The sequence below is a fragment of the Triticum aestivum genome, chromosome 5D (assembly GCF_018294505.1).
Source record: "Triticum aestivum cultivar Chinese Spring chromosome 5D, IWGSC CS RefSeq v2.1, whole genome shotgun sequence".
Lineage (NCBI taxonomy): Eukaryota > Viridiplantae > Streptophyta > Magnoliopsida > Poales > Poaceae > Triticum > Triticum aestivum.
Window position 1 is genome coordinate 78,705,963 of NC_057808.1, and position 16,466 is coordinate 78,722,428.

The window sequence follows — 16,466 nt, forward strand, 5'->3', positions numbered from 1 at the left end:
CATCACCGTATGCAACTGTAGATGTTCATAATTTGGCCACGCACCTTCATGGTCATAGCCGAATAAGTGAAAATTATGCAGGAACACACTTGCCGTCATCTAATAATGTGGCATATAATGCATGCTCTACGCAATTGGAGAATTTCGACAACACTCACGAATCATTGCCGAAAGAATCTGAAAGTATTGTGGAGCAATCCCTTCCAGAAGCGGTTGTGGCTGCGTTAAAAAAGAGCTTGGCACAAAACCAGAGGATTAGTGCTCTTTGCCTTGAACAATATGAAAAGGGGTTGTTTCCTGATTATGCTGCAATAAAGGCTAGTGTTTCGCAAGAAGATGAAACTTCATCAATTGATAGAATTGGCGAGAGAACATATGGTTATATAGTAGTGCATACACCTCCACCTAGTACCGCAACATATTATACAACCCCTACACAATTGCAAAAATTCCGCAATAATAACAATACATTGCTGAAAGATCCTAAAAGCATTGGGGGCAAACTTATCTAGAGCGGGCTGAAATTGAGAGGGGAGTTAAAGCTTTGCGCGATAGGGTGCAAGTACTTCGCCAAGAGAGAATTAATAGAGAATTGGCTCAAAGAAAACAAGTCTTGCCAATTGGTAGAATCAATGAAAAGAAGGATGATTCGGAACATGAAAGTGCTTCGGTTGAAAAAACCGAATCAAGTAGTATATATTCTGAGTCCATCAAATCCAAAGAGGCAAGCATTATTGAGGAAGGGCATGGCAAGCATAGCAAAACAACCATGCTTGATTTTTCTAAAGTTAATGGAACCTACTTCCTGCCCTATGAGTTTCGTGCCATAGAAATTGATGAGCTACAAGGAATAGAACAAGTAGCCAAACAAAGTTTGGTTGACAAAGATCTTCAATGTAACGATGCACGGAATCAAGAAAAAGATGATGAAAAGGCGTTGGGGAGCCATCCAAAGGTGGAGCAAGATATTGTCCAAGTCACACCACCGTCATGCTCTGCCAACATATTTGAAGAGGTATGTATAGCAAGTAATTTACCTATTTTCAGATTTGGTCACAACTTTATTGTTGCTGCATCTATTAGAAATACTCTCATAAGTAATTTTCAAAGGCCAATGAAGAAGGATAATTTACTTTTTAGCAATAAAATTTTTATAGAGCATATCGGTCAACCCATTGTGCCATTTATAAAGACCGATAATGACTTATTGTAGCAGCCAAAGCATTCCCCGTTGCTTTATCTAAAGTTCATATCTAATTGGGTAGCTTTGCTTATTTCGTACTTGGCTTGCACTTGGTCTCAATTGAGACATGTATGTTCTAACTATTTTCGTATTAGAAATTTAGAGTCAAGGTTAACTTCTGTTGAGAAAACCGATGCTAGTATAATATCTTACCCAAAGATATTGGAGATAGAGTGCAAAACACAATGCATAGCCGAATGGGGTGATGCAAAATCTGAATCATTCGTTTGCTTAACTCCAAAGCCGTTCTCACTGCAAGGTCGGCTAGAAAATAAAAATTATACCTTCCATTCAAACATGTGTGATCAAATATTTGGTTTGTTGTTGACAAATAATTATATTATAATTCTTGATCACCATGTCGAGCCATCTATCCAAGGACGAATGTATTGTAAGTTGCATGATTCGTTCAAGCATAATTTTGAGGATTGCATCATGTTTCGTCAAATAGTTAAATCGGCCATTGAAAAAGGACGATTGAAATTTGTTGGAACGCCAAGGGATGACTAGTCTATTCAAATTGGTCCTGATGGCAAAAAGTTTTTGCATCGGCTATTTCAAGTCGGTCCATTTAAAGAGAAGGTAAAACTACAGGTGACAGGATCAAGCTTTCAAGTAAAGAAGTTGTTGAAGAGCACAATGAACATAAACTTGGGGGTGAGAATTCCATCGTAGCTACAATGAAGACACCAAGGACTGGGGGCAACAAGAAATCCAATGATCGACGAAAGCAAACCAAAAGAAAACAAAGGCCGAAATAAGCACAAGTGTAAGAGATCAAAAATCACCTTCGCTGAACTATTGGATACATATCAAAAGAAGAGTGAAGAGAAGAATGCTTGTCGGCCAAATCATGCAAAGAAACCAAGATCACTCCCAGGGCGCAAATATAGGATCGGTATTGGCAAAGTGATAATTTTAATGCAACACATTCATATCCTTATTTTGGGCCGCCAATGCCAATGTCGTGGATGCCTCCCTATGCTCATGTAGATCCATATGCATCATGGGATAGGTATGATACAAGGGCACATTCTCCATCTTATTTTAGACCATCTCACCAATATTATGCAGCTCCAAGAAGATCAACATTTGAACAATCACATGTTAAAGACCGTTTCAATCATAAGGAATCGGTCTAGAGCTCAAGGAAGAAGAAAGAGGTGGTCAAGCAAGTTTACCGTGTTAAAAGAGATGGTCGTAAGAGTGCTACTTCAGATTTGATTTCAAATGAAAATGAGCGAATTAAAGTATTGACATCGGCTACTAAAGGCAATGAGATGAAGCAATCAATTGTTGAGGGTCAAAGTACCAAATCTAAAGAAAAGAAGTTAAGAGTGCACAAGGCCAAAAAAGAATTTCCATTGGTCAAAACAAAATCACAGCCGAGATGCTCACTCGGCTTATCGTATTGGCAAAAGAAGGAATTACAAAATCTTAGTGCACAAGAGATGAGAAAGAAGAACATGGCATGGGTTCCCAAGAGGGTCAATCAAAACAAAAATGATGTGCATGCTTCTATTGCAACAAGTACAATAAAAGTGAAAAAAGAGAAGAATGGAAGCAACAAACAATTAAGCCAAAGGTGTGCATCACAACATCAAAATCTTCTGTTAGCACATCATCCATTTTCTTCAACCATGCCATTGATGCCTTTGCCATGGAATTCATCCCTAGGTATGGTCAATTACCCTCCATGGATTTATTTTGATCCATGGATGCAACATAATATTCTATATCATGAGAGGGTATTACCAAATCACTATACAATTGATTAGCTACAAGTTTGTTGCTGATCCAAAGAGCCGAAATACTTGATTTGTCATTTCATTTGTTTATTTCGGCTATACATGCTTTGGTGGATAAATTCTACATGAACCTTATGGAGGTGGCTGATATTTATTTATCGCCCTAAGAATATGACAAAGCATGGTCGGTGTAGTATTCTAACATCGTCCTTAGTTTGATTGGAGAGCAAGACAAGGTACATGTTCATGGAAATCTATACATATACCTATATTATGCATGCATGGAGTTAAAACATTATGACCGATGCCATTCAAAATTGTTGCATAGACCAATTCATAGCAAAATTGGTGAGTGGGCTTATGCTTCGATTTAATATGATTTGGCCTACACATCTTTCAAATTTACGAGAGGCCAAATCATTGTCGGTTTATTGTTGAGCATCAGATTTATGACATGCATAATATAGATATTAGCCTTGTCTCTCTAGTACTATGGAGATTATGTTTTGATGGTTGAATTCATAACAATGGCCAAGGTGTTGGTATTGTTTATGTATCTCCTTATGGTGCTATTTTGTGAAGCCTCATGCCACTTAAAATATGTATGCACAAATGATCAAAGCCGAATATGCATTGTTATTCAGATTGGAGCTTTTCCTTGCTATAGCTGCTATACATATTAAGGCTTCCGCTGATTCGTTATTAGTAGTGCAACAAATATCCAATGGTTATCAATGTTTTGACGAATCACTTTTAGTTTATCTTGAGGTATGTCTAGACGTAAAAATTGTCTTCGGTTGTTTTAATATTCATCATATATCTAGGCATGAAAATTGGAGAGGGTTGGCATAGCAAACATACGGCTACCATGTTGGTCATGGTGTATTGCACGTCTATCAATAGCCGATGCTTGTTCTCGCCAACATAGGTAAGGCCGAGTTGGAGCTCACCACCTCGGCCACTAATGAAACTTTTATGCAGGTGAAGTAAGGATTGGAGGAAGTTCATTCTTAATTATCTGCAAAATCCTAGCGAAAGGGTGAACAATATGGTTCGGAGGATGGTTTTGATCCATGGAATCTTATCACCGGATTGTTATAGAAGTTGAGAAGTTTTCACCTAGGTTTGCATCAAGAGGTTCAAACAAGCAATGGCTGATATATACTTATCGTCCTAAGAACATGCAAAATGGCCGATAAAGTGTTGACATCGTCCTTAGAACAAGCTATGTGCAAGTTATTTTTCGGCACACAAGCTTTGCCGAAAAACAGGGGGCATGTGTTGACGCTCAAAAGTGGCATAGTCATAAAATTAGCTTAGGCTATATAAGGACTAATTCAAACTTAGGACTGAATGTCACTCCCGATGGCTCTCTTTACGAAGATGGAGATGGATATGAAGATGGTCTAAAACGGAGCTCGGATGCAATAGTTATGACAAGTTCGGAGGTGCTCATGTTGACACCAGATTAAAGAATGGCATGAAAGTCAATTAATATGGCCTCTAATGGAAAACATTTCAACATGAAAGTTGTGCGTCTCGTCAAAATGATTGATTTGATATAAAAATCTTCTTAATCCGAGGTCGTATGTAACCTGTGGTTGCAAAACAATGTCAGAAATAGAAGCTGCAGAGTCATTTTGGACCGACCGAGTTGATTTGATCGGTGAGACCGAGTTGGTCCGGAAAATTACCAGAGAGTTGGCAATGTTCACTCGGTGAGAGTGAAGCAAAGCAATCGGTGAGACTGAGTTGATCCGGGAAATTACAGAAAGTTATAGGGAGTTGGCCACGTTCACTCGGTGGGACCAAAGCAAACCAATTGGTGAGACCAAGTTGATGCGGAAAACTGCCAAAGATTCCTGTCCGAGTTGGGTTTGGGTTTTTGATGTTTTGAACGAATTTTTTAGTCCTTTTCTTGTACGGGAAGTCCAGCCGCCTCATAAATAGATGAGAGGTGACGGCCGATTGAACAACACACAATCGAACGAACACATCTACTACTTTTTCGTGTTCATCTATCCCCCACCCTTGTATCTTTCTTCTCGTTCTTTGTTCGTTCTTCTTCCTTGCAGGGCGACGAACCTCGAGGCCCTAGGGGCGATCAGGTCGACCTAGGGCAGCCCATAGCCACCGCGCGTCCAGACAGGGTCCCTCTCGGGCGTGTGGGGTTTCGAGTCCTCAAAAGCACCCGCCGGATTGCCTGCGTACCGTGCTTCCGGTCGGGTCTCCTTTGACGTGAGCTGCGGTGCATCGCCCCCGGCGTTGAGGGTACACGGTGACGTGTTCGTGTGCGAACAGGTTTTAGGGATGCCCAGTCCCGAAATGAAAAAATGAATTTACTTTATGTTGTCAAATAATAAATTCCTTGGAAAGTGTTGGTATGGAGGGCAACCGTGGATACGGCTAGCCATGGAAAGTGAAAGTATGGTGGAAAAATGAATAAACTTTATTTTCTGTTTGGGAACCGCCTATGATATATCTAGCATGGAAAGTGTTGGGAACTCTAAGTCATTTTCGTTGGTGGGATAGATGCACCTCCCAAAATGTTTTTATCTTTAATAATTTTTCGCTTTGAGCTCTGGCACCTCTACAAATCCCTACTTCCCTCTGCGAAGGGCCTTTCTTTTACTTTATGCAATTTTTATTTTGAATTTGAGTCTCCATCTTCTCTTACAAAAGCACCAACTAAGAGGCAATATGATCGTACTTGTGTATTGGGTGTAGCTAATATGCGAGTGTGTTTCATGAATGGATCAATGGTTGAGCATGATGGGCTAGGGATAACTTATTTTAGCGTTGATATTTTGAAAGACATGGTTGCTTGTTGATATGCTTGAGTATTTAAATTATCATGTCAAAACTAGACTATTGCTTTGAACAATATAAAAAGTCCAAATGTCCATGCTATAAAGAAAAGAATATGATATGACATGTTAGGAAGCATTCCACACCAAAAATTCTGTTTTTATCACTTACCTACTCGAGGACGAGTAGGAGTTAATCTTGGGGATGCTAATACGTCTCCAACGTATCTATAATTTTTTATTGTTCCATGCTGTTATATTATCAATCTTGGATGTTTATAATCATTTTATAGTCATTTTTTGGTACTAACCTATTGACATAGTGCCAAGTGCCACTTGCAGTTTTCTGCATGTTTTTTACATCGCAGGAAATCAATATCAGACGGAGTCCAAATGCAACGAAACTTCACAGAGATTTTTTTGGACCAGAAGGAACATAATGGGCCCTGGCTGCGCCTGGGGGGGTGCTTCGAGGAGAGCACAACCCACTAGGGCGCGCCAAGAGGCCCAGGCGTGTCCTGGTGGGTTGTGCCCACCTCGGGTGCCCCCCGGACCGCCTCTTTGCTCTATAAATACCCCAATATTCCCAAAACCCTAGGGGAGTCGACAAAATATTCATCCAGCCACCGCAGAGTCCAGAACCACCAGATCCAATCTAGACACCATCTCGGATGGGGTTTACCACCTCCATTGGTGCCTCTCCGATGATGCGTGAGTAGTTCTTTGTAGACCTTCGGGTCCGTAGTTAGTAGCTAGATGGCTTCCTCTCTCTCGCTGAATTCTCAATACAATGGTCTCTTGGAGATCCATATGATGTAACTCTTTTGCGGTGTGTTTGTTGGGATCGATGAACTTTGAGTTTATGATCAGATCTATCCTTTTATATCCATGAAAGTATTTGAGTTTCTTTGATCTCTTTTATGCATGATTGCTTATAGGCTCGTATTTCTTCTCCGATATTTGGGTTTTGTTTGGCCAACTTGATCTATTTATCTTGCAATGGGAAGAGGTGCTTTGTAGTGGGTTCGATCTTACGGTGCTTGATCCTAGTGACAGAAGGGGAACCGACACATATGTATCGTTGCAACTAAGTACTCCCTCCGTTCCCAAATATAAGTCTTTCTGGAGATTACAAAGAGTGACTACATATGGAGCAAAATGAGTGAATCTACACTCTAAAATATGTCTACATACATCCGTATGTTGTAATCCATTTAAAATATCTAAAAAGACTTATATTTAGGAAAGGAGGGAGTATAAAACGATGGGATCTATCTCTACATAGATGGATCTTGTCTACATCATGTCATCATTCTTATTGTATTACTCTGTTTCTCCATGAACTTAATACACTAGATGCATGCTGGATAGCAGTCGATGTGTGGAGTAATAGTAGTAGATGCAGGCAGGAGTCGGTCTACTAATCTTGGACGTGATGCCTATGTAATGATCATTGCCTGCATATCGTCATGATTATTTGAAGTTCTATCAATTGCTCAACAGTAATTTGTTCACCCACCGTTTGCTATTTTTCTCGAGAGAAGCCACTAGTGAAACCTACGGCCCCGGGTCTCTTTCTCATATATTTGCCTTTGCGATCTACTTTTCCTCTGCATTTATTTTCAGATCTATTAAACCAAAAATACAAAAATACCTTGCTGCATTTTATTCTTATTTATTTTGTTTGGTGTTCGATCTATCAATCTACTACAATTTATGTCACGTCCGTTTGCCTACCTTGAGGCGTCGTACCCCGAAAGGGATTGACAACCCCTTTAACACGCCGGGTTGCGAGGATTTGTTATCTACGTGCAGGGGCTGTTTACGTTGTGTTGCTTGGTTCTCCTACTGGTCCGATAACCTTGGTTTCATATCTGAGGGAAATACCTACCACCGCTGTGCTGCATCATCCCTTCCTCTTTGGGGAAATATCGACGTAGCTTCAAGCGACATCACTCGTCGTAAAGGGTTACGTTGATGCTAGCTTCAACACAGATCTAGATGACTCTAAGTCACAAACCGGATACGTATTTATACTGAGTGGTGGAGCTGTCAGTTGGTGCAGTTCCAAGTAGAGCGTTGTGGCGGGATCTACATGTGAAGCGGAGTACATAGCTACTTCGAAAGCAGCACATGAAGGAGTCTGGATGAAGGAGTTCATATCCGATCTGGGTGTAATACCTAGTGCATCGGGTCCAATAACAATCTTTTGTGACAACACTAGAGCAATTGCCTTAGCCAAGGAGTCCAGGTTTCACAAGAGAACCAAACACATCAAGTGACACTTCAACTCCATTCGTGAAAAAGGCAAGGATGGAGATATAGAAATTTGTAAAATATATACGGACATGAATGTGGCAGACCCATTGACTAAACCTCTTCCGCGGGCAAAACATGATCAGCGCCAAGACTCCATGGGTGTTAGATTCATTACTATGTAATCTAGATTATTGACTCTAGTGCAAGTGGGAGACTGTTGGGAATATGCCCTAGAGGCAATAATAAAGTGGTTATTATTATATTTCCTTAATCATGATAAAGGTTTATTATTCATGCTATAATTGTATTGATTGGAAACTTAAATACATGTGTGAATACATAAGCAAATACCAAGTCCCTAGTAAGCCTCTACTAGACTAGCTCGTTGATCAAAAGATGGTTAAGGTTTCCTGACCATAGACATGAGTTGTCATTTGATGACGGGATTACATCATTAGGAGAATGATGTGATAGACAAGACCCATCCGTTAGCATAGCATATGATCGTTCAATTACTGCTATTGCTTTCTTAACTTCAAATACATATTCCTTCGACCATGAGATAATGCAACTCTCGGACTTCGGAGGAACACCTTATGTGCTATCAAACGTCACTTCGTAACTGGGTGATCATAAAGGTGCTCTACAAATATCTCCGAAGGTGTTTGTTGAGTTGGCATGAATCGAGATTGGGATTTGTCACTTTGTATGACGGAGAGGTATCTCTGGGCCCTCTCGGTAATACAACATCACAAGAAAGTTCGCAAGTAAGGTGACTAAGGAGTTGGTTACAAGATGATGTATTACGCAATGAGTAAAGAGACTTGCCGGTAACGATATTGAACTAGGTGTGGAGATATCGACGATCGAATCTCGGGCAAGTAACATATCGACAAACAAAGGGAACTACGTATGTTGTCATAAATGTTCAACCGATAAAGATCTTCGTAGAATATGTAGGGAGCAATATGGGAATCCAGTTCCTGCTATTGGTTATTGACCGGAGAAGCGTCTCGGTCATGTCTACATCATTCTCAAACCCGTAGGGTCCGCACGCTTAACGTTCGTTGACGATATAGTATTATATGAGTTATGTATGTTGGTGACCGAATGTTGTTTGGAGTCCCGGATGAGATCACGGACATGACGAGGAGCTCCGAAATGGTCTGAAGTTAAAGATTGATATATAGGATGATAGTATTTGGTTTCCAGAAGAGTTTCGGAATGCATATTGGGCGAAACGGGCCAGCGAGGGAAAGCACACCAGCCCACATGGGGCTGGTGCGCCCCACCTCATGGTAGCTAGCCCTAGGGAAGGAAGGAAGAGGGCCAGCCCCCTCTTTCCTTCTCTTCCACTTGCTGGGAAAGGAAAGGGGCGGGGCTCCCCTCCTGCCTTCCCCCCACGCACCTAAGAAGGAAGGGAGGCTAGGGCGGGCGCCTAGGGCAGCCGTCGGCCCCCTTTGGGGCACAGCCTAGGCAGCATCCCCTCCCCCTCCACCCATATATATGTGAGGAGGGGAGGGGCAAAACACACCATGATTCCAAGCCGTGTGCGGCGCCACCTCTCCCTCTAGTTCCTCCTCCGTCCAAATCTGTTGTGTTTGGCGAAGCTCTGCGGAAAAGTTCCACCACCACCGTCACCACACCGTCATGCTTCTGGAACTCATCTACTACTTCTCTACTCTTGCTGGATCGAGAAGGCGAGGACGTCATCGATTTGAACGTGTGCTGAACGCGGAGGTGCCGTGCGTTCGGTGCTTGATCAGTGCGGATCGTGAAGGTGTATGACTACATCAACCACGTTGATAAACACTTCTGCTTAGCGATCTACAAGGGTATGTAGATGCTCTCCCCTCTCGTAGCTATGCATCTCCATGGATAGATCTTGGGTGTGAGTAGAATTTTTGTTTTGTTTTCCATGCAACATTCCCCAACAAATTATTCAATGCTCGATCGGTGTGATGTGAGCGTTCTGAACTGTATTTGCATGGTGGACCCAACATGTTAGCTAGTGAGAGTAATGGTCTCGGCTCCAGTCTTCGTGTTGTTTGCCCAAGACTTTGGTGCCTTCGTGTCGGTGTTGCAGGCGTGGTGATTTGATGAACTTGGTGGAAGTTTGTACAACTCAGTGATTCGACGAGCATTGCAAGTGTGCCAAGACGACCAACTGATCTGTTTTAACCTCTAAATATGTACCTTTCAAAAAAAGCTACTCTAAATATGTATCTAAATGTGAGCATGCCGATGCTCTACTGCATTGCAATCGTATTTTTGCAGTTAGTGCTCAAGGTTCATTGTTCAGCTGGAATATTCTTACTTATGTAAACCTAGGTCCACAAACAACTGCAAAACATGCCTGCAGAACTCCAAAAGCCCTCACAATATCCTTTCTAACTTCTTTTTGTCTTTGGGCAGAGTGAGACTTTTTCTGACCAACTGGGTTAGAGATGGTGTTGACAAAGGTAGCCCACGGAGGATAGATACCGTCAACCAGATAGTAGTCCATATTGTACTCATGCCCGTTAACAGTATATTAGCATGGAGAAGCTTTTCCTTCAGTCAGCCTAGCAAATAATGGTGATCGGTGCAGCACATTGATGTCATTATGAGACCCGGGCATGCCAAAGAAAACGTGCCAAATCCAAAGATCATGTGATGCAACTGCATCAAGAATGATGGTGTGGGCTTGTTAACATGACCCTGATATTTGCCCTTGCAAAGCTTTTGGATAGTTCTTCCATTTTCAATGCATGCAGTCAAGTGATCCGAGCAAACCTGGCAACCCTCTTACTTCCGAGATTGCCAAGAGCCTCTCGGTGTCTTCCACAGTTGGTTCTCTCAGGTACTGCGGTCTAAACACCTCGAGCACGATAGTTGCAAACCTGACCATGGCATCTCCGCATGTGCTCTCGGACATCCGTAGGTACTCGTCCCACGACTCAACAATCGTACCATATGCAATCATCTGTACGGTAGCCGTGCACTTGTGATAACCAAAGAACCCTATCCTTCCAATGACATCCTTTTCAAGATGAAGTTGACATCAAAGGACCGAACGCCATGGTACAGACGGTCGAAGACATTTTTGTGCATCCGAAACCACCGCCGAAAATTGTCGGCAAAGAGGGCATCAAGGGCAAAGTAGTCGGACATCAGCATCAAATGGCCGTGCGCCCGGTTGCGGTTGAGCACTCGATGACCCTTAATCTATCCCTTGAAATTAAGAACATGCTTCTCTACATGCTCCGCATCCGCAAGCACGACATGCATCATCACTGTCTCATCCGTGTAGTCCTCCTCGTCGAACGACTAAACATAGTGCTCATAGATGTACTCCATATCTGAATCCATCGCTTCAAAGAAGAATGGACAATAATTTTTTAGCTCCGACAATTCACCGAATAGTTGACGGGCATGGTGAGCATCGTAGGAGCGGATGGTACCTGAGCGGCGGATGGTACCTGAGCGGCGGTTTGAGGGGAGGTGTGGAACGGCGGCGTAGGAGAAGCGGCGGGAAACCCGGGTGTACCGTTGGAGGTGACAACACCGTCGAGTTCCGGCAGGGGTGCGGCATGGCGGAGCGGTGACGAAGGCAAGAGAGGAAAACTGATGAGAGAAAATGGGAGGATGGACTCGTGAGGTCCAGGAGGGGTGTTGTGTGGGCCCGGGGTGTCGGAGTCCTACGTGTCTGCTGTCCGGACTCCCGCAAAGTCCTCTCCACTTTGTCTCGTATTTGCTAGAAAAAGTACGTCCGGATCGCTCGGCGGACAGATAGAGGCCCTTGTTGTATGACCTCCATGGTCCGGACTGCGATGTCCGGACGGTTGCGGGTGGTTTCAGGATCCGCTTTAGAGATGCCAATCAAACTTATTATTTTTTTGCAGATCAAAATTAAATTTCCTCAAATAGGCACGAATGTACGTACTATTTTATAAAGAAAGGAATAGGGTAAAGAAACCCCTCCAAGTTTGTGTTACAAATTACAATTACATGCACACAAACACGCTGTGAAAATTAATAAAGTTAGCCGTAATGCCTTTCCCTTGGAAAGAACAAAAGGGAGAGCGCTGGGGGGTGGGCGGAGCGTCCGTGTATAGCTGAACTCGGCTTCCAACTTGTCTCCAACTAGGATTCCTGGTTTGGCATCCGAAAATCAGGAGCAGACGTATAGCTGTCGGAGTCCGACCCGATAATTCCGGTTTCGACTTGAACATAGCCGTCTGTGGAGTCGGGGAAGCCAACCCCTATATATATGCCTCACGCGACGCCCTGTTCTCACCAGATCCGTGGTTGCAGAGCCTCGTGTCGCTTGTCGTCGCCAGCCAGAGCGTAGCTCCAGTAAACGAAGCGATCTAGCCTTACGACTCTGGCCATGGCTGACTTGGACTTGTCTACGCCCCTGTTGTCAGCGATGGATCTGGCCGAGGAGTCGAACGTGTCGTCAGCGATTGATTTGGCAGAGGAGTCGAACGTGTCCGCGGCTTTCCCGCTGCTGGTGCTTGAGCCGCCACCAGATTCAGATTGTCCGTCGTACAAGGTCTTCAGCTTGCCGGACCAGAAGCTTCAAGATGTCCCTCCGTTGGTGTCGAGCAAGAAGGTATCCTTGCCGACGCCGCAAGGCTGGGTCCTGGTCCTGAGCTCCTCCGATTCCTCGTCAGAAGACGCAGGGACCCATCTCTTGAGCCCTAAGGACGGATCAACAATCGAGCTTCCGCCTCTCAAGGACGACGAGGTCCCGTGGACGTGCAGGTGCGTCTTGTCCAACGTCGTGGCCGCGCCTGGCTGCAGCGTCCTAGTCTTCGACCATGCGAGCCCGGTGATGTGGTTCTGCCGCGTCGGCCAGGATCTCCGGTGGTCGCGCCACGGCTACGACATTGGCTGGTTGGACATCCTGGGCTGTCCCCGCACAAAGAGAAACTTCTTCCACGTTGCCGCCGTCAATGGGAGGTTCTTCTTCCGCGAGTCCAACGACTCTCTCGGCACGCTGGACTTCCACACCAACGACGCCTCGGAGGAGCCGGAGGCGTGGCAGGGCGCCATCGCCGTGCCCCGCGTCGAGGTCCCGTTCGGCTTTACGGGAGTGTTTGACAAAAAACTACCAGTTTAGGGGTTCGCGTCCCACAGAACTACCACTTTTTTAAAGTGGCAGAAAACTACCAAAAAAACGTAAAAACATGACTAAAAACTACCAGGTTGACTGAATGGTGGTTTTGACTGTTTTAACCGCGATTCTGACGTGAGTGGCCCACGTGCCAGGCTGGCGGCCCGCCTAACGGCTAACGGCGCGCGCGCGGGGCCGTTAGAGCCGCTCGTCGGTCGGACCAGGTCAGACCTGCCAGGCCGGCTCCCCACTCCCCACCAGCTCTCTCACTCTCCCCGAGCTCACCTAGCCCTAGCCGTCGCCAGCCATGGCGGCTGTGGATGCAAACTCCGGCGGCGATTCAGGCATACCTCCGGGCGGCAGCGCGGCGCAGCAGCCTTCTCAGTCCGAATCTAATCCTTCCGCTGGCGGCGCACAGCAGAGGTTGGATTGGTCGGCGCCGGCGCGACCACCGTAGACGACAAGAAGCAGAGCTCAAGGTCGGCGGAAGCTTCCTCGTTCTGTGGGCGGCGGCAGGTACGGCATAGTTTTTTGCATGGTTGTGAGATTCAGAGATTCAGTAAATTAATCTAGTTTTTTGCATGGTTAGATTCAGTTATGGTGACCTTGGAAATTGTTAGTATTGTGCATACTTTGTTGTGTAAGAAACTGAAAAAAGCTGTTTGACAGAAACTCAATATTGTGCCTAGTTAGGTTCAGTTATCCTGTTTTCAGTTAATAAAGGTATTTCATTTTATAATTTTCAGAATTGATGACCCAAAGTGGTCAATTTGGTTCCATTTCAATGCCAGAGAATCTGTGGTTCGAAATTTATACCAATCAGACATATCATATTTGACAATGCTTTCTCTTATTGGGAGTGAGGGCTTTGTGGCTGATGATTATATGTACTATGTATTTGATGAGGAGAAAGGATTAGAAGGTTTAGATAAAATATGCTGTGAAGATGATGTGCAGCAGATGTTGGCACACTCTCATAATGAAAAGTTTCTGAACATAAGAGTAGTGGGAGCTCTTGAGGAATGTAATGCAGATGAAAATCATGAAAACAGAGATAGTTATTTTGCTGAACATTGCATTAACACTCAACAAAGTTGCACTAAGGTGGTGGATATAAGCATGGACAGAAAGGAAGAGCTGAAGAAAGGCATGGTGCAGAGAGAGGCTGACCTTAACCATTTTGAAGGTGACACTGATGTGTCTGAATTTGTTTCTGATGATGAAGCTGCAAATTCAGGCTCAGATGGGAACAATGTGGATTTTCAGTCAGAGTATTCCTCTGAAGATGAAGCTGCAAAACAAGATACAGCAGTGGTACAGAAACTGAAGGTAGTGAGAAAACCTGGTCCAACTAGTAGATCCCACCATGAGGTTGAGAAAATGGAGAAAGCAGATTGGTTCCCTGAAGCAGATGAAAAATGTTTCCCTAGTGATTATGGCATCAGTGATGAAGAAGATGAGCCTGAAGGATCCTATAAACTACCAAGTGGTAGGAAGAGAAGGAATAAGAAGTTGAAAGACAGGATATGGTATGATCACAAACTTCAAGGACCAGTAGAACAGTTCTGTAAGGGCTTGTGCTTCACCACTGTGTATGAGTTCAGAGATGCACTTAGGGATTTTCACATTAGGACTTTGAGAAATTTTCAATACCACAGAAATGCCCCAGATAGGATTATTGTTTGGTGCTCAGAGAGAGCCGCCCAGGGATGTGATTTTTATATATGTGCCTCTAAGTTAGCTCATGAAAAACATTCTACATCAAGAGTGATATGTTGCACACTTGTGGAGCATGTGCAGAGTCCACAAAGGTTACTACTAAGTGGATGTCAAGGTCAGTAGAGGCAGCATTGAGAGAAGACATTAGATCTCCTGTGGATGCATTAATTAAGAAGACCAGGACTAAGTTTTCAGTGGATGTATCAAGAAGTGTGGCATATAGGGCAAGGAGGAAGGCTGTTGATGTAGTTCAAGGTGACCACAAGCAGCAGTACTTGAGGCTCAGGGATTATCTTCAAGCAGTTCTTGACACAAACCCAGGTAGCAGGTGTATAGTAACAACATTTGAAGATCCAGAGAACCCAGCACCTACTCCTAGATTCAAGTATATGTTCTATTGTTTAGCAGCTTCAAAGGAAGGTTTCCTTAATGGTTGCAGACCATTTATAGGTCTTGATGGATGCTTCATCAAGTTAACCACTGGACAGCAAATTCTTGCAGCCACAGGAAGGGATGGAAACAACAATATATATCCTATAGCTTTTGGTGTGGTTGACAAGGAAGATGGTGAAAGTTGGAATTGGTTTTTAACTCAATTGAGATGTTGCATTGGCAGTGGCAACAAATTTGGAACATACACTATCATGTCTGACAGGCAAAAGGTTGGGAAGAATTTCATTGAGCAATTTATGTTATTACTTTTTTTAATTATTTCATTTTTTTCAATTGTATTAATAATTTGTGAATGTGCAGGGCTTGCTTAAGGCAATAAATGAGGTATTCCCTGATTCACCTCAAAGGTATTGTCTTAGGCACATATATGCAAATTTTCAATCTGCTGGATTTAGAGGCCAGGAACTAAAGAAGTGTATTGACAAGGCTAGCTACTCCTGCACTAAACATGGGCATGAACTAGGCATGGTAGAGCTGAAAGCACAGTCTGAGGATGCTTGGAAATGGCTCAAAAAAATTGAGGTCTCTACTTGGGCTAGGTTTGCTATGGATCATACTTGCAAAACAGATTTAGTTGTGAACAATCTAAGTGAAGTCTTCAACAAGATGATACTGGATGTTAGGGCCAAACCAATAAGGACAATGTTTGAAGGGATTAGGACCAAGCAAATGATCAAGAGGCAACAAACTAGGGAGAAGTTACAGATTAGCAGGTGGACAATCACACCAACCTACTCAGAGATTTTAGAAGAGAACAAGCAGTATGCCAAGTATTGTCAGGCTGACAGAGCTGGTCCAACAATTTGGCAAGTTACTAGCAAAGAAAAACAGTATTGTGTGGACATGGAAGGGTATACATGTGACTGCAAGAGATGGAACATGACTGGTGTACCTTGCAGTCATGGCATATCTGTACTGACAAAGCAAAAGCTGCATCCTGAGGACTATGTCAATGACTTTTTCAAGAAGCCACTTTATTTGGAGACATACAAAGAAATTATATACCCTATTCCTGGTCCAGATTTCTGGCCTCACACAAACACTCCAGGCATTGAACCTCCTGTGTTCAAAGAAAAGGCAGGCAGAAAACAAACTGCAAGGAGGAAAGGAGAGTTTGAAGTTCCTGCCCCAAGAGA

At 43.7% G+C, this 16,466-nt stretch overlaps 1 protein-coding gene across 1 annotated transcript; it reads left to right on the forward strand.

Moving 5' to 3' along the window:
* Nucleotides 1-12,356: 12,356 nt before the first annotated feature.
* On the forward strand, nucleotides 12,357-13,835 carry LOC123124391 (uncharacterized). Its single transcript, XM_044545012.1, has one exon. It carries the CDS (start codon nucleotides 12,430-12,432, stop codon nucleotides 13,162-13,164), a length of 735 nt encoding a protein of 244 aa, XP_044400947.1. The 5' UTR covers nucleotides 12,357-12,429; the 3' UTR covers nucleotides 13,165-13,835.
* Nucleotides 13,836-16,466: the final 2,631 nt, after the last annotated feature.